Source organism: Coccinella septempunctata, chromosome 3 (assembly GCF_907165205.1).
Source record: "Coccinella septempunctata chromosome 3, icCocSept1.1, whole genome shotgun sequence".
NCBI lineage: Eukaryota > Metazoa > Arthropoda > Insecta > Coleoptera > Coccinellidae > Coccinella > Coccinella septempunctata.
In genome coordinates, this window is record NC_058191.1 from 16,822,187 (window position 1) to 16,840,288 (window position 18,102).

At 45.4% G+C, this 18,102-nt stretch overlaps 1 protein-coding gene across 1 annotated transcript; it reads right to left on the reverse strand.

The window, feature by feature from the left end:
* Positions 1–1,227: 1,227 nt before the first annotated feature.
* LOC123310301 lies at positions 1,228–3,610 on the reverse strand. The gene is made up of 2 exons (XM_044893767.1): positions 3,437–3,610; positions 1,228–2,055 (listed from the first exon to the last, which is right to left on the reverse strand). The coding sequence occupies exons 1-2, from the start codon at positions 3,608–3,610 to the stop codon at positions 1,297–1,299; spliced, it is 933 nt and encodes a 310-aa protein (XP_044749702.1). The 3' UTR covers positions 1,228–1,296.
* Between the last annotated feature and the right edge of the window lie 14,492 nt (positions 3,611–18,102).

An 18,102-nucleotide genomic window follows, 5' to 3' on the forward strand; every position in this document is an offset into this window, starting at 1 on the left:
GGGGATTAAATTTTTCACGGTGAAATCTACTAAGTCCGGTTAACGGTTTGACTATTCACGGCAAGACGATTGAGATCGGATTTACAATAAACAAGTTCACCTAATCTACTCCAGGTGGCGTATACTCGGCAATGCTCCCACTCTATGGTCCGCGTTGACGTATGTCCGCCGGTGGTTCTGTCGAAGTTCGGTGTTCTATCAGCTAACCTCCAAAGTCCAATTGTCAACTTTCGCCGGGTGGTTCCAAATTTCGATTTCCATTTCCATCGGTGAAAGAAATGCCGGAAAATAGTGGAAACAGTGCAGGACGGAATCTTCAAAGTGAGTACCATTTCGATTTGTCATTCGTTGTGTTATTTCTGAACCATTTTAGGGTGGACTTCGCAAAGCCGGCTCCGGGCACATGTCATGGGGGTTAACAGTCATCAATATCATCGAACCAGGGTAGTTTGGAATACCAGACAGCGTCGTTGGCTCCCCCTGTGACGGTGGTGCAACTCCTCGATGGTGTTGGAGTCAGCAGCAGTTGTAGGTTGCATAAAAATGAGAGAAAAGCATTTAGTATACTGATATCCTGGAGCAGAGGGGTAACAGGGTGTACGGTGGAATTTCGGAAGAAACGGTAAGTACGGTCGGTAATTTCAATAAGGAGATACAAATATACTGTTCTATTTCACTTACCGTTCAGGCCAGTTTGTAATATCGGTGTAAGCAGTGTCAGCCTTCTATTGCTATTTTCTATTCGGTTATTGTATTTAACAGTGACACAGGGGTGAAATAGAGACAGACAGGACGGGTGTATCTCACTTGTTATTATCGGTCTCACAAATAATACAGAAAAATTGAATTAACTGTTACGGTTCCTGTATTTCCAGTGAATTAACGGAATTTTCTGTTGTAGGTGTTCTGGGATACCACTTATCTACCCAATGACGGTCAGACGGCCCTGTTTGGTGGTAATAAAAGCTGCACAGAACACACAAAACTGTACGGAACAGAATCTTCTAACGCTGGCAGACCAGGTTAGATCTATCGGTTATGGTGGAATCGCGGAAATATAGGTATGTACATTCTGTCAGTTAATAAGGAGATACAAGTATAAGGCTCTATTTCACTCACCTGGGCACTTATTCGGTGAAAGCAGCGGTAGTACCCCATTACTAACCTATTTTCGGTGATAAATATTATTTTTAACGGTAATAGAGGGGTGAAATAGAGACAGACAGAACGGATGTATCCCATTTATTATCGGTGCATGCTATAATATAACGGTACGGTTTATTTTGATTACGGTCATTAACGGGACTTCTTGTTGTAGGTTTTGGCCACATAGTGGCACCTCGGACAGGCCTGGGTCGTCTTCTGGGACGTCTTCCGGGGGAGCGGTTCCTTCTTCGGAATTGGAGCGGTACGGGGCTTCTTGTTTCCTGGACCGGTAGGAGACGGTGTTGGATCTTTCTTCACACCTCCACATGGACAATCCCGGGAGAGGGTGTCCAACAGACCACAGCGGCTGCAGAACAGGGTGGGGGTTCTGCTACAGGTGGCTCTGGTGTGTTCCCCCTGGCCGCACCTCCAACACAACCCCGGGCGGAGCTCCACGTATACCTGGGGGCCCATAGTCCCAACGGTTCTGGTGTTTGGGGGTAGGTACTCGTCTTTGTCAGTTTGTTGTTCTTGTGTTTGTGTTCCCTTCCGTATCCGTGCTTTCGTCTCCAGGTACCTTTTACTGACTCCGGTTTTTCCCCAGGATTCAACGGTGCTGGATGGGACCTTCTCCCTGGGCGGTGTTGTCCCTGGTAGTCTCGCCGGTCCGAGCGCTGGGGACGGTGTTGTGGAGCAACCGGCGGCGATATTCGGCGTCGGGCGGAGGAATGCCTTCGCTGCTCCCAACGGTAAGGGGACCGGTCTGGGTGGATCTTCGGGTATGTCCACCTCCTCGGGGTCCACAAATCCCAGCTCCTTATCGAGGCGTTCCAGGATCTCCACCTCCATGTTGTCGTCAGCCATGGTGTCGGATGGAGGACAAGTCGTGGCCTCAACGGTCGGTTCCTTCTAGAAAAAGACAGGTAAGTGAGGTACTATTTCTGCATGATCGTTAGTGTATATTTATTTTTTTTTCTCTGACTTCTCTCTATCCTAGGATAGAGAGACGGAGTACCTCTTGTCTTGTCCGTTTCTGGCGGCACCCAGATTCGGCGGACGGAGCCGGACGGGAACCTAAAGCGGCGTCGGGCTCGCGGACCGCCCCTGCTTCCCGGCAGGAGCGCCCTCACTTTCCGCTTTAGGCTCCGGGTCCATTCTGGGGGTTGCGGTGCGGTATCCAATCGGTGTGCCAGGTCCGGTGGCAGGCGGACGATCCACGGATCATCGGACGGTGGTGCTGGGGTTGTCTCCAGGTCCACCACGGTGGACAGATGGACGGCCGGCCACTCCCACTGGTCGGCGGAGCGGCGGAGGGACGGCTCGTCCATCAACAGCCCTTCGACGAACCAGACCACGGACGGGTGCAGCTGGGCCAACTCCCTCTGGCGTTCTTCGCTTGGGGAGGAGGCCCAGTGCTCCGTAGCCTGTCCGTCGGTTTGGCAGGGCCGGCCCGTGGCCACGTCCATGGCCACGAGCCCTAAGGCCCATAGGTCCACCGCGGTGTTGTATGGTTCCCGGCGGTGTTGTTCCGGGCTCCAGTACACTGGAGTGCCAGCCAACTCTGTCAGGAGTGGTCGGCACGGTGTAATTTGCTCGGCCACTCCGAAGTCAGCTAGCATGAACCGAGCCCCCCGTCTTAGCACGTTACCGGGTTTCAGATCGCGGTGGACCACGCCGTGCCGATGGCATTCGGCGAGGCCCACAGCGATCTGGCGGACCACCCGGAAGAAGGATGAGGGTCCCCTCCTCGGACCCTTGCGGGCGAGGAAGGTCCCCAAATCCTCCTCACATAACGGCAAGACCAGGTATAAGTGAGGGGGCTCCACCAACGTCTCGATGAGCGGTAGTATGTTGCAGTGGTCAAAGAGGCCCATGAATTCTGCCTCCCTGGCGGCTAGGGGATCCAGGTGGACCTCTTTGATGGCACGGCGCTGGCCCCCCTGACCACGTTCCCTGGCACTGAAAACGCGGCCAAAGCCGCCTTCCCCCAGAATGGCCTCTACGCAGTACTTCTCCATCCTGCAACGGTAATCAGTATTAGTTCAAATATTCGGAGAGAACACGGTTCTGGCTGGTCCGGATGCCGCATCTTCGTTAAGAAAAAAAAACTTTATTATTATATTTTTTTTTCTCTAGGGGCCGGACAACTTGTGATGTACTGACGGACGGACGGTACGGATTCACAACCCGGCATGGGGCCACGGACTACACACTTGGAGTAGGACGGAGTACGGGGAAAATGGTACCTGTCGAGGGAAGGAAAGGTAAAACGGTTATTTAACTAGTTTACCAAGTGGAGGTGCTGTGAATCGGTGGAGCATCTCGGGCATGCTCGAAGAGCAAGCTCTTCGCTCGTCAGCATCCGACGTGGCCACGGGGTATCTTCCCTACCCTCGATGCAGTCACAAACCTCCAGTGTGTCCCACAGGCCACAACGGTAAAAGCTTCGAGTCGACGGTCCCATAGTCAGCCAGATCGATCCGGGGAGGCCACAACGCCAGCACGCCCCGGATACGGTTGTCTGCAAATCGGACATCTGAAACTGATTTTAAGTTCAGTACGGTCAACACCCACCGACGGCCGGAGGGTTCTGGCGGACAAAACGGGAAACCCCTCGAACGAGACCGGGACCAAATGGTGAGTTTGATAGATATTCTAAACGGTTATATACGGTATACTCACTAACAATCTGACGGATGAAACGGTTTTAAATCCTTTACATGAATATTGGTGATTTTCTTACCACTGTCATCTTTCAGGTCATAAACAACGGGTGAAATTACTTTCACAACGGTATACGGACCAGAGAACTTCGGAGCCAACTTGGCTGCAAAGCTATCAACGGCGGACGACAGCGGATTAGCACGGCGCAGAACTCTATCACCGACATGGAAACGAACTTCTCTTCGACGTAGGTTGTAATGGTGAGCTTGCTGCTCAAATGCAAGGTACAACCTGGTATTGACAAACTCATAGGCCTCCTGAAGATGACGGATTTGTTCTGTACGGTGAGTAAGATTTACTTTACTTTCTTCCGGGCTTCTGTTTGTCTCCTCGGTGTCTTCCTCTTGGGTGTTTGACGAGTAGATTGCCTTTGGAACTGTTAGTTCCCTTCCATAGTTCAGGAATGCCGGTGTAAATCCTGTAGATTCTTGTTTTGCGGTGTTCAGGGCGAAAGTTAGTTCACCTAATTTCTCATCCCAAGTACGGTGATCGGCTTCACAGAACTGACCTATCATAGTGTTCAACGTACGATTGGCTCGTTCTACGGCGTTGCACTGTGGTGTATACGGAGGGGTGAAACGGTGAGCAATGTTTAGCTCTCGGAGACTGTTTTTGAACAGTCTACTGTCATACTGTACCCCGTTGTCGGATATCACCAGTTTCGGACAGCCATATCGGAGTATAACTTGTTCATATAGGGCTGAATAAACGGTTTTGGCGGTGGCTTTCCGCAACGGACGGCATTCAACCCATTTCGTGAAACGATCCTGCATCACCACTACGTAAGAATTTCCCTTCTTGGAACGGGGGAGTGGCCCAACCACATCTGTACAGACCTCTTGGAACGGTGCATCAGTCATTCTATGTGGTTGCATTTTTCCAGGCGTCTTCTGTTGTGGTACTTTGTACCTTTGACAGGATGGGCAGTTCCTTACGTATTTTGCGACATCTCTGAACATCCCTGGCCAGTAATAATTCCGGGCTAGCCGAGAGATGGTTTTGGAGATTCCCAGGTGACCAGCTAATTCAGAATCGTGATTTTCTTTCAGGACCTCCAGTCGTTGTTCGGTGGGTACACAGAGCTTCCATGGTTGTCCGGCTCCAACTTCAGTAAAGTCGGAAGAGTCCCAGAAGTGACGATACAGTTTCCCATCCTCAACGGCGAAGTCAGGGAAATCTTCTGGGTCTCTTTGTACCTCTTGGAGCTTTTTGTTGTACCAACTGCAGCGAACTTCGACGTCGGCCAGGCATACGGAATCTACAGACGGTAACGGGTTTCGGGACAGACTGTCGGCGACTTTGTTCAGGGCACCTTTCCGGTATTGGACTTCCGGACGGTGACTTGATGGAATTCAGCCATTTCAGACTCATGTGGTCGGAAATTACGGTGAAATGAAATCCTTCCAGGTATGGTCGCAGTTTCTCTATTGAGAAAACAATGGCGAGACATTCCTTTTCGGACACAGAGTAATTTCTTTCGGCGGTGTTCAAGGTACGGCTGACATAGGCGATCACCCTTTCCTCTCCATCAAGAACTTGGGTCAGGGCTCCTCCAAGGCCTACGTCACTGGCGTCTGTTTGTAGGACGAACGGTTGATTGAAATCCGGACAGGCCAGTATCGGTGATTCGGTCAGTTTTTGTTTCAGGAGGTCGAACGCTTTTTGTTGTTCCTCACCCCACTTCCAGCGTGGTTTCTTCTTTAACAGGTGGGTCAACGGTGCAACGACATCGGAAAAGTTCTCTATAAAACGACGGTACCAGCTAGCAACTCCCAGAAAACGGCGCAATTCACGGATAGTTTTCGGCGCTGGGAATGCTACGATAGAGGAAACTTTATCCGGGTCGGTACGGATTCCTTCGGAAGTCACGACATGTCCTAGGTATTTTAGGGATTTTCGCACAAAGTCACACTTTTCGGGGTTGAGACGAAGATTGGCTTCTCTCAACCGCCGGAATACTTCTCTTAAGTTCTCCAGGTGCTCCTCGAAAGTTTCCCCCAGGACAACTATGTCGTCCAGGTAAGCGAACGCCTCCGGTTCCATTTCTGGGCCAATAACGGTGTCTAAGAATCTCTGGAATGTGGCTGGACTAGCGTGAAGACCAAACGGCATAACGGTGAACTGGAACAATCCCCTTCCTGGAACTGTGAAGGCAGTAATCGGACGGCTTTCCTTTGCTAACGGTATCTGCCAATATCCTTGTTTCAGATCCAGTGTGGAGATGTATTTGGCCTTACGCAGTTTGTCCAGAATCCCAGAAATGTACGGCAACGGGTATGCATCTTTTACAGACACTTGGTTGACGGCACGGAAGTCGATGCAAAAACGGTATTTCCCGTCTTTCTTCCTGACCAATACTACCGGTGAACTCCACGGTGACTTGGAGGGTTCAATCACTCCCTCAGCCAGCATACGGTCTACTTCCTGATTGAAGATCTCCTGCATTTTCGGGTTTAGGGGTCGGTATCGTTGTTTGATCGGTTCGGTACCCGGTTTCAGTTTGATCTTATGTTCAATCAGGTCGGTTGTACCATATAGGTCCTCAAACTTCTTTAATTCTTCTTTCAGAAATGCCTCCAGCTCCTGTTTCTGAGACTCCGTCAACTCCAACAGGTGTTCTTCGGCGGTGTGAACTTCTGCGGTGGTTTCGACAGTAGTCATCGGTTTCGAGATCAGACGGCCTTCCAGAAAGCACTCGGCGGTACTGAGATTTACGGAAAACTTGAAAGTCGACAGAACATCCATCCCCAGAATAATGTCAACCGGTAAGTTTGGTACCAGTAAGAATTTCAAATCAGGCAGTGTGTAATCGGAAATTTGCACGGTGGTGGTGTACAGTTTCGGTGTGACGGTGGTTTGTCCGTTCGCTATTACTGCGAAACTGTTGTGCATTGTTTGTCCTGTGATTCCTTTACTTTCACACTGATCGGATACGGCCTGACTGCAGAAACTCCTGGTCGCTCCGGTATCTATCAGTGCTCGGAAGTGTTTGCCGGCTATTCTGACCTCTACTAACGGACGGTTATCATTACAGGTAGTCGGTGCCAGTGGAGTCAAGATTCCGGGAGATGTGGTCGACTCCGCCTCCAATCTCCCCTTCAGTTTCCCGAACACGGACAGTCTCGTGAGAGAATGTTTTCCCTCTGGCATCGGGAACAGAAGATTTTCGGTGGCCTGCGACATTCTCGACGCATGTGGCCATATCCACCACATCGGAAACACTGTGTCTGGAAGGACACTCTCCTCCCTGAAGGTGGTTCCGTCCGGTCAGCGGGGCTATTTTCGGCTGGACGGCGGGGTGGCGGTGTTGCAGGTCTGGATCGACCTTCGGACCTGTCTCCAGAAGTCGGACGGTGAGATTCCTGTCGCTGGGATATTGACTCTCTGGGCTTGGGTGGCTCTGGGCGGCTTTCCCTCGGCTGGGAAAGTCGTGTCTGGTTGGCTGGTGTCGGCGGCGATTCCCTGTGATCGATTGTTTGGTGAACCTGCTCTCCGGTGTCCATAGGAAAGCCTGCTTGGTATCGGTTCAGTTGACGGGGACTATACGTCAGGTGAGGTTCCTCCACAAAACCTGGTTTGGAGGGTGGCCGGGTGTACTGGCTCATCTGCCACTGGACCAGTTCAAAAACTTTTCCCTTACGGAGAAGTTCATCATAAGTTTTGGTCTCCTGGAAGGCCAAGGCTTGCTGTAAGGGCGGGATCAACCTCTGTCGGATAAGTCGGATCTGCTCCACCTCGGATGGTTTTGCATAGGTGAGTTTCTGGAACAAGTTCTGCATCCGGGTAACATATAGAAGCAACTTTTCTTCAGGGCCTTGTGTTCGCCTTTTTATTTCCTCCAACAGATTCTCCTCGTAATTAACTGGCAGAAATGCTTCTTTTAGCTGGTTGCTAAAATCCTCCCAGTCCTCGAAAGTACCTCTCCGGGGAATGAACCAATCCCTTGCATCCTTTCTCAGCAATTCATACACTGATTCGAAAACTTGTTCCAGGGACACTTTACGGGATTCAGCCAGTCTCTCCACTTCTTCAAGAAATCCGGTCACACTACCAGTGCCATCAAAGGAGATGTTCCATTTGTGTACCGGAACAGTTGGTACTGTTGATCGAGACTCCGGTTCTGATCTGGCAGGTGTTGTGATAATTGGCCGGTCAGAACTTATCCACGGTGCAGGTAAGTGTGGAAAAGACACCCTTCGTGTGGAATTAACCCATCTACTTTGTGTCGGACCCTCAGGTGTTGTTGTCCCACAGTCCTGTGACTGTGTGAGAGGTATCGCTGGTAATTGTTGTAGTAATGCTCTACATGTCTGCCTTGTCTCATTCATGACCCGTTCTAATGTTGGATTTCTTACAGGTGTACCGGTACGTGAGACATTAACTACAGCAGGAGGATCGACACCATCTCCTAAGTCGATAAGTGATGTCTCAACCTTTGATAACCTCTCCGGTTGGATGGGTGACATCCCAGGTGAACTGGGCACCTCCTCATCCAGAAGAGACCTCTGACCTCGGTTGGATGTCTGCGGCTGTTCATGATCACTCCTCCTACGCAGCTCCTCCAGTGCCTCCAACGCCTTATCTGTAGTCGCCTTCATTTGTTCAGTCAATTGTAACTGTGTTGTGTCTGCGGTGACAATAAAGTTCAGCCTGCCTTGAATGTGTATTAATCTGGTGTAAATTCGCGAAAATTCGTTAGCCGCATTACTATGATTGAAGTTCTGAAGGGATTCCACCAAATCGGTTAGTTTATTTTGACAGATCTCAATCTCGGAGGCGGGATTCAATGATGTTGGGGGTAGTAGAGGTTCATTAGACTGAAGCACTTGTCGTAGCAGACTCCGTTTAGTCATCACAGTACCGGGTATCGATTGTCCCCTCAGTTGTAATTCGAATGTAAGTTCATCACTGAGTAACCGGTTCACATCCATGTTCGACATATTATTTTCAACTAAGTCTGATTCAGAACGCACCAATATTTCACACTCGGTATGTCTTTCACAATCCGCTTAAGTTCTAAGTCCAACCCGGTAAGTTAATCGTTAGCCAACCTATTCACTTAAGTTCGAAGTGGGTATCGGTGTACCCCAAACAAAAATTAAGTCTAAGTCCCGGTGTATCAGAAAAAAAGTCTAAGTCCCGGCGCACCAAAAACAATCTAAGTCCCGATGTATCACAAAAAAAAATTTTCAAAAATTTTTTTAAAGTCCAACGTTACTCGAAAAAAATTTCTATCAGTCCCACTAAAGTCCGAAAATATTCGAGAACTACCGCACACAATCGCAAGTCACTTCGTATAGTCCGAAAAAAACTCCTGAAATTCGAACACCACCAAAACGCACAGGTTAAATTTCCAAAAATTTTTCAAAGTTCAATAGCCAGAAAATAAATCACAATAATTGACTTTCAGTTTTCAGAAAAATCAGAAATAATCGGTAAGTTTCAACAGTACAGGTCAAAAGAAAATAGCAAACAGGTAGATAGGTTATCAACAGGTAATAGGTGATTCCCTATTGAACCGATAGGTAAATCACACCTATTAAATTTTACCAATTGCGACAATAAATTTTCATTAATTTTTCAAAGTCCGGAAATTCACTCACCTTCAATGTGAAATTAAAACAGTTCAATTCAATAAATCAGAAATATGCAATTAGAAATCGGAAATAATTTTCACTGATATAACGGCGGAATAACAGTTCAGTTCTCAACAACTCAATACAGTAATCGGCAAAAAGAATAATCACAAATTATTTTCAACGGGGTTCAACAGTAGGAAAATTTTCAAAATATAGTCCAATTCAATTCACAGTATAACAGTTCAATACAGAGAGGCAGGGAATAAAACACAGTTCAAGTTTATTTTTCACAGTTTTCCGTTCAAGGAATAGTTACTCACTGTTCTGAGGTTTTACTCACTGTTTCGGGAATTCACTCACTGTCCGGTTAATGTCTCTCACCTCAGTTGTTTCCTGGTAGATTCTGAACGGTCCCTGCTCGTTGCGCCATTTTTGTAACGGGGTTTTCTTCGGTGGACTCGAGCGCCAGCTATTCTTTAAGGGAGAATAGCAAACCTACCCTGGCAGCTACTAGCCGGAGACAGGGTTCCCTTGTGTCTAGGATGTTAGCGACGCACAATGATAGGCAGAATCAACGTATACAACTTTTATTTGTCGATTCGAAAAAGGGGAACACAACTAGCACTCTTACACAATTCAGTGACTCGAAATCGGTGAGATTTACAGGGCAAAAACTAACGGAATAACAATGGATCCGATCTCAACGGTATACGGGGGTTAACGGAGTTGTTCGCCAGCCAGAACCTGAGACGTACACTTGACGGACAGATATTGGACTTCAGCCGGGTTAGGGGATAAAAGACAGCACAGAAATACGACGGCTCACCTTCAGGCTCGTTCGGCACTCCCCGGGCCTCCGCACCAGCAGAATGCCTCCCTAACCGTAAAGGTGAACACCGGAACGGGGTAAAAAGACGGGAACTGGGGAAAGGGTGTGTCACCCCAAAGTGTCCTCGGTACCCCCTGGGCGTCCGCACCTGCAGGGTACTTTAACGACAGTAGGGGTGAACTAGATAAGACGGGAAATTTCGGGAAAGGGTGAGCCACCCCAAAGTGTCTTCGGTACCCCCTGGGCGTACGCACCTGCAGGGTACTTTAATGACAGTAGGGGCGGAACTCAGACTCGGGTATGAGAGACGGAAAACTGAAGTTCCAACATTAAAAAAAAAATATAACGGCGTGTCGTCTTACCTTTGGCTTGGCCACTTGCACTCGCGAAACAAAAAAAGTAATTCGCCCCAACGGCGGTGAATGAGGAAAAAGCAAAAAAAAAAAAGAACTTGAACTCTAATATAAAGAAACAAAAAAAATCTTCTGGAAAACTCCGGCGGACGGCACTAATGATCGCAATTATCAAGTCGACAGTCAGGAAATCTTAAGTGAAAAACGTAGGTCGCAAGTCAACAGACAGAAAATAAATCGTGAGTGAAGTGGCCTGCGGGGGAACATCTGATTTTATACCCACAGGGGGGGTGCGGAAATCAGATGTGCCCGACAGTCGAAATTCGGTAATTTTGCGTCGATGAAAACGTCTTAATTTCGACTTATCTGTGCTAGCAAACCAAAAAAACTCGGTTATCTTCCAATTCAGGATGTTTTATACGGTGCGACATCGTTGTTAGGAAATAAAAACGGAATAAAAACGGTACGGTATGTTTACAATTCCGAACGATGTCAAAATCCTGAATTGGAAATTCGAAAAGATTTCTCGGAAATTAATTCGAAACAAAATTATTTAAAAAGGAAAACTAAAATAATTATTCTAAAATGAGGGAATAGGTTGGAAAACCCATTTTCTCATTACAGTGTATTAAATGGAAAATAAAACTCAACAGACAAAAGAGCCAAGCGACATTACTGCAGAAGAGGAGACTAAGAACTACAACAAATCTAGAGGTAGATGGAGAAGAAATCGAATGGAAAAACGAAGCAAAATATTTAGGTATCACCCTAGACAAAGGTCTAACATGGAGAAGCCATATCAAACAAGCCGTTGACAAAACATAGGCAGCGATGAATATGCTCTACCCGCTGATAGGTAGAAAGAGCCACATGTCAAATGAGAGAAAATTGAAACTAATCAAAGCCGTTGCTAGACCGCAACTGACTTATGGATCAGGTGCTTGGGGATTCGCGGCAAAGAGCCATATACAATGAATTCAGGCAACAGAAAACAAGCTACTACGATATGGTATAGATGCGCCTTGGTTTGTCAGGAACAAACAGATATATCGAGATTTGGAGTGGGAAACCATCACCGAATTTATGAAGAGGAAAGCTGAAAAGTTATTCGAAACAGCGAAGGAACATCCAAACGAAGAACTCAGGAGACTAGTGGACTACGATCCGGAGGAAGACAGAAGAAGAATGAGAATTTACAAAAGAGACCGAGAGATCAATTGAGGAGAGATTAAAATGAGTACGACAACTTATTAAAACTATACTAAGAAGAGATATCCGAAATGGACGAACATGAAAACCCTAGCACGACAATGTGCAAGAAGAAATCAACCGATTAAGGGATAAATGGTTTATAGGCAAATGCCCGGAACCAACAAAAAGCAGGTTAGGTTTAGTGGGTCGCGAACTCAGGAGAGTGAGTAACCCCACAGTGTTCCCTAGAAATGGGTTCCTCTGGGCGAGAGATAGAGCCCCGTGTTTTCACGGTCGCAGATTCCCCCTGCTTAAAAAAAAAAAAAAACTACAGTTAAAGACGGTATAAAAATCATCGCGTCAACCGTAGATGATTTTAGAAAAATCACTACATTCTTCGAGCAGCATGGTAAAGAATTTTTTTCCTACCAAATGGAGGAGGAGAAGAAGATATATGCCGTTATTAGGCATTTACCAACCGACGCTGATATTGCGTTGATTAAGTACGACCTGATATTCCAGGGAATATCAGACGCTGAGGTGTCCAGAATGACATCGACAATGACAAAGAAGCCAATACCTCTCTACATGGTTAAAACCCAGAAAAAGGCTCTTGTCAAGGTTCATGGATATTCTTGTCATAAGTTATTATTCCGAAAGTTGAGTCTCCTTGATCGAACAATTCATGATAAATAGAACTTATTCTTTTATTCATTGACCATCAAAATTCGATCCAAATCTCGAAACTCTACACAATTTTTGAACTGAGATATACGTATTGAGTTTCATTCAGTTCGATAATTCAGATAGGAATTAAGATTTCTGTGGTCAATTCTGCAAAGTGTGATATGAATTTCTCAAAAACCGTTTGATCATTTCGACCCAAATCTTGAAACTTTACATAGTTTTCGAATTGAGATGCACATGTTGAATTTCATATCGATAGTTCTGATAGGAATTGAGATTTCAGAGGTCAATTCGGCAAAGTGTGATATCAATTTCCCATAAACTGTTGCAAGGGCGGATCCAGGATTTTTTTCTGGGGGGGGCACAACTGGCAGACGAGCAAAAAAATCAACAGTAACTGTGAGAAATTAACTTCACTTTTATTTTTAAGAGTTCAAGTCAAGTATGTATAGAAAGATCCGTCCGTCTGGGGGGGGGGGCTGGCACGTGCCCCCGTGCCCCCCCCCTAAATCCGCCCTTGAACTGTTGGATCAATTCGAGCCAAATTTTGAAACTGTACATAGTTTTCGAATTGAGTTGCATATTGAGATGCATGCGAAAACTATGTGCAGTTTCAAGATTTGGTTCGAATTGATCCAATAGTTCCTTAGGAATTGAAATGATATTTTGACGGATCGACTACTACTCCGGTTAGCGCATCCACCATTTCGGTTGGTGCAATAAAAGATATTTTTCGGAATGGTATCATTTTAATAATCGGTAATTTTTTTTTTCGGTAATTCTAATCCATTTTCACCTTCTACTTCGGTAGGGGCGGCAACGATGTGGGCGGCGACGGTTCTGACGGTGTTGGCGGTACGGCGGGCCTCAGTCGGAGGTCCGGCAGTATGGCCTCTTTCCTGCTCCCTGGAGTTGCGGTCGGTCCTGAGTCAGTTCTGGCGGTCATTGATCCCCTATCTCTAACGCAACACACCCTGGAAAAGACCCCCACACGGCCGCACCTGGAACAGAACTTCGTCCTTTCCCCTCGGCAGTCCTCCCTGTGGTGGCCTTCATTGCCACACCGCCAGCAACTGTGGGGGCCTAACCCCAGGTAGAAGTGAAGTCCACAGGTCCCCACGGTCCTTTCGAACTGAAATTCAACATGTGCATCTCAATTCGAAAACTGTGTACATACACCAGTGGCGGGCGTGGTTGCCTGTCGCACTTGAGACTCGGAGGCTGAGAATGACATTGTTTGACCTTAACACTTTGGATTTCTTCAAATAGTGGGACCGATATTAGCCAAGTTGACGGAAATTTTACGGGCGAATGGTTGGTAAATTATTGCTAAGGACTTGAAATTGAAAGTTTCCTGCGCAATCTCGAGGATTTCAAAGTTTTTTATTTGTACCAATTATTGGGTTCATCATTGCATCGTATTTCGGACGAATGCGATATGGAAAATAGGCCGATATGTCATTTTTGACGGACCGAAACAATTCTTCCAAGACTTGCCGAAGTCGCTCTTGTCAAGGTATCCATATACAGGGTGTGGCGTAATGAATGGATAATATTGAGCCTGGGGGTAGAGGACTCTATGGCGGTTCAGAAAAATATATTTTACGTTCAGTAAAAGGGCCTTGGTTTTCGAGATATTGGAGATTTTCGAAAATTCAAGAGAATTACACCCTACGCCACTCGTTTTGCAGGCAAGACTCCAAATGAAGGAATTTTTTCAAACTGTTTTTTGGATAGTATTCCTAGATAGATGATCTATCGAATGCAATTCATTATTTTTGAGGGGCATGAATAGTTCTTTATGAAAAAAAGAAGTTATTATTCCGAAAGTTGAGTCTCCTTGATCGAACAATTCATGATAAATAGAACTTATTCTTTTATTCATTGACCATCAAAATTCGATCCAAATCTCGAAACTCTACACAATTTTTGAACTGAGATATACGTATTGAGTTTCATTCAGTTCAATAATTCAGATAGGAATTCAGATTTCTCTGGTCAATTTGGCAAAGTGTGATATGAATTTCTCAAAAACCGTTTGATCAATTCGACCCAAATCTTGAAACTTCACATAGTTTTCGAATTGAGATGAACATGTTGAATTTCATATCGATAGCTCTGATAGGAATTGAGATTTCAGTGGTCAATTCGGCAAAGTGTGATATCAATTTCCCATAAACTGTTGGATCAATTCGAGCCAAATTTTGAAACTGTACATAGGTTTCGAATTGAGTTGCATATTGAGATGCACATGTTGAATTTCAGTTCTATAGTTCAGATAGGCATTGAGATTTCTGTGGTCAATTTGGCAAAGTGTGATATGAATTTCTCAAAAACCGTTTGATCAATTCGACCCAAATCTTGAAACTTCACATAGTTTTCGAATTGAGATGCACATGTTGAATTTCATATCGATAGTTCTGATAGGAATTGAGATTTCAGTGGTCAATTCGGCAAAGTGTGATATCAATTTTCCATAAACTGTTGGATCAATTCGGGCAAAATCTTGAAACTGTATATGGTTTTCAAATTGAGATGCATATGTTGAATTTCAGTTCGTTGATCTGGAATTATTCATTGACCATCAAAATTCGATCCAAATCTCGAAACTCTACACAATTTTTGAACTGAGATATACGTATTGAGTTTCATTCAGTTCGATAATTCAGATAGGAATTAAGATTTCTGTGGTCAATTCGGCAAAGTGTGATATGAATTCCTCAAAAACCGTTTGATCATTTCGACCCAAATCTTCAAACTTCACATAGTGTGATATCAATTTCCCATAAACTATTGGATCAATTCGAGCCAAATTTTGAAACTGTACATAGTTTTCGAATTGAGTTGCATATTGAGATGCATGCGAAAACTATGTGCAGTTTCAAGATTTGGTTCGAATTGATCCAATAGTTCCTTAGGAATTGAAATGATATTTTGACGAATCGACTACTATCCCGGTTAGCACATCCACCATTTCGGTTGGTGCAATAAAAGATATTTTTCGGAACGATATCATTTTATTAATCGGTAATTTTTTTTTCGGTAATTCTAATCCATTTTCACCTTCTTCTTCGGTGGGGGCGGCACCGATGTGGGCGGCGACGGTTCTGACGGTGTTGGCGGTACGGCGGGCCTCAGTCGGAGGTCCGGCAGTATGGCCTCTGTCCTGCTCCCTGGAGTTGCGGTCGGTCCTGAGGCAGTTCTGGCGGTCCCTGGTCCCCTATCTCTAACGCAACACACCCTGGAAAGGACCCCCACACGGCCGCACCTGGAACAGAACTTCGTCCTTTACCCTCGGCAGTCCTCCCTGTGGTGGCCTTCATTGCCACACCGCCAGCAACTGTGGGGGCCTAACCCCAGGTAGACCTGAAGTCCACAGTACCCCGCGATAAAACAACGAATGTTATGTTAGAGAAATTACCTAGAAAAGGTATAGCCGCTCTAACAAATATCACGAATGGAATCATTGGGACAGAACACTACCCAGAAAAATGGAAAAAAGCGGAAGTCATAGTATTCAATAAAACATTTAAAGAGAAGAAGTTCCCACAAAACTACAGACCGATAAGTCTACTGTCGGCGTTAGGAAAAGTAGTAGAAAGGATTATCGCCACGAGGCTAAATGAGGAATTCGAAAATCTGAAACTGATACCGCCAGTAGAGTTCGGATTCAGAAGAGAGCATTCAACAGAGCAACAATTATTAAGGCTCACAGAGTACATTTCAGAGGGATTCCAAAATAAACAAGCCACATGTCTTGGTTTACTAGACGTCGCCAGAGCTTTTGACAGTGTATGGCATGAAGGATTAATATTTAAGATGAGAAGTGCAGGATATTCAATAAAAATATGCAAGTTGATCCGGAATTATCACAAAAATAGAAGATTTTACGTGAAAGTGGAAGGAGAATGCTCCACAACAAGAGATTTAGAGGCTGGTGTACCCCAAGGGTCAGTGCTTGGGCCATACATTCACGATATTCCGAAGAATGCAAGAACCATGCTAACGTTATATGCTGATGACACAGGCATAGCGACTCGACACCGAAACCCAGAAATGATAGAACGAGTTCTATCGATCGATTGACGAAACAAATGACTGGTGCATAAAGTGGAAAATCAAGCTCAATGGAAAAAAGAGCCAAGCAATATTATTACAGAAGTGGAGACTGCGACCCACAACGAATCTAGAAGTTGACGGCGAAGAAATCGACTGGAAAAATGAAGCCAAATATTTAGGACTAACGCTTGACAAAGGACTTACTTGGAAGAGTCATATCAAACAAGCAATCGACAAAACGAAACCAGCGTTGTATAGACTCTACCCTTTAATAGGAAGAAGAAGCCACATGTCGAAAGAGACAAAATTGAAGATAATTAAAGCCGTTGCTAGGCCTCAACTGACTTATGGATCAGCTGCCTGGGGCTTCGCGGCAAAGAGCCACATCAAAAGAATTCAGGCCACTGAAAACAAGCTGCTACGATGTGCAATAGATGCACCTTGGTTTGTCAGAAATGGACAATATATAGGGACCTAAAGTGGGAAACCATAACGGAATTCATGAACAGAAAAGCAGAGAAATGATTCGAAACAGCGAAACACCATCCGAATCAAGAACTCAGGAGACTAGTGGACTACGACCCAGAGGAAGACAAGAGGAGAATGCGAATTTACCGAAGGAGACCAAGAGATCAATTAATAAGAGATTAAAATAACAACAGAAACTTATTGAAAAATTCAATAAAGTGTTAATCAATTTGAAAACTATATACAGTTTCAAGATTTGGCTCGAATTGATCCAACAGTTTTTGAGAAATCGATATCACACTTTGCCGAATTGACCGCTGAAATCTCTATTCCTATCTGACCTATCGAACTGAAATTCAACATGTGAATCTCAATTCGAAAACTATGTGCAGTTTCATGATTTGGGTCGAATTGATCAAACGGTTTTTGAGAAATTTATATTCAAAAAAAATTACCTATTAATAAAATCATACCGTTCCGAAAAATATCTTTTAATGCACCAACCGAAATGGTGGATGCGCTAACCGGAATTTCAATGTTTCCACCGTCAAAGTACCGTTAAATAGATCACGATACCAGAAAATAATTCCGAGTTCAATAAACCCGCAACTTTGGTTTGTTCACAGACTGCCACCGCAAATAATCCTACACCGATAAACCCAGGAGGGTTAGAAGAATTTTTTTTTTTTTGTGGCAGGGAGAAAATCTGCAAATCAGACGAACCACCCTCTCCTGAGGGGGAACAAGTGTGGGGTTTCTCACTCTCCTGAACTTGTGACGCACTAAAAACCCCTAACTGCTTCTTGAATTTTGTTCCCGGGCATTTGCCTATAAACCGTTCATCTCTTAGTCGGTTTTCTTGTCGCACACTATCGTGCTGGGATTTATGTGTATATCCTCTATTGGATTAACACTTTATTGAATTTTTCAATAAGTTTCTGTTGTTATTTTAATCTCTTATTAATTGATCTCTTGGTCTCCTCGTATTTTCCTCTTGTCATCCTCTGGGTCGTAGTCCACTAGTCTCCTGAGTTCTTGATTCGGATGGTGTTTCGCTGTTTCGAAT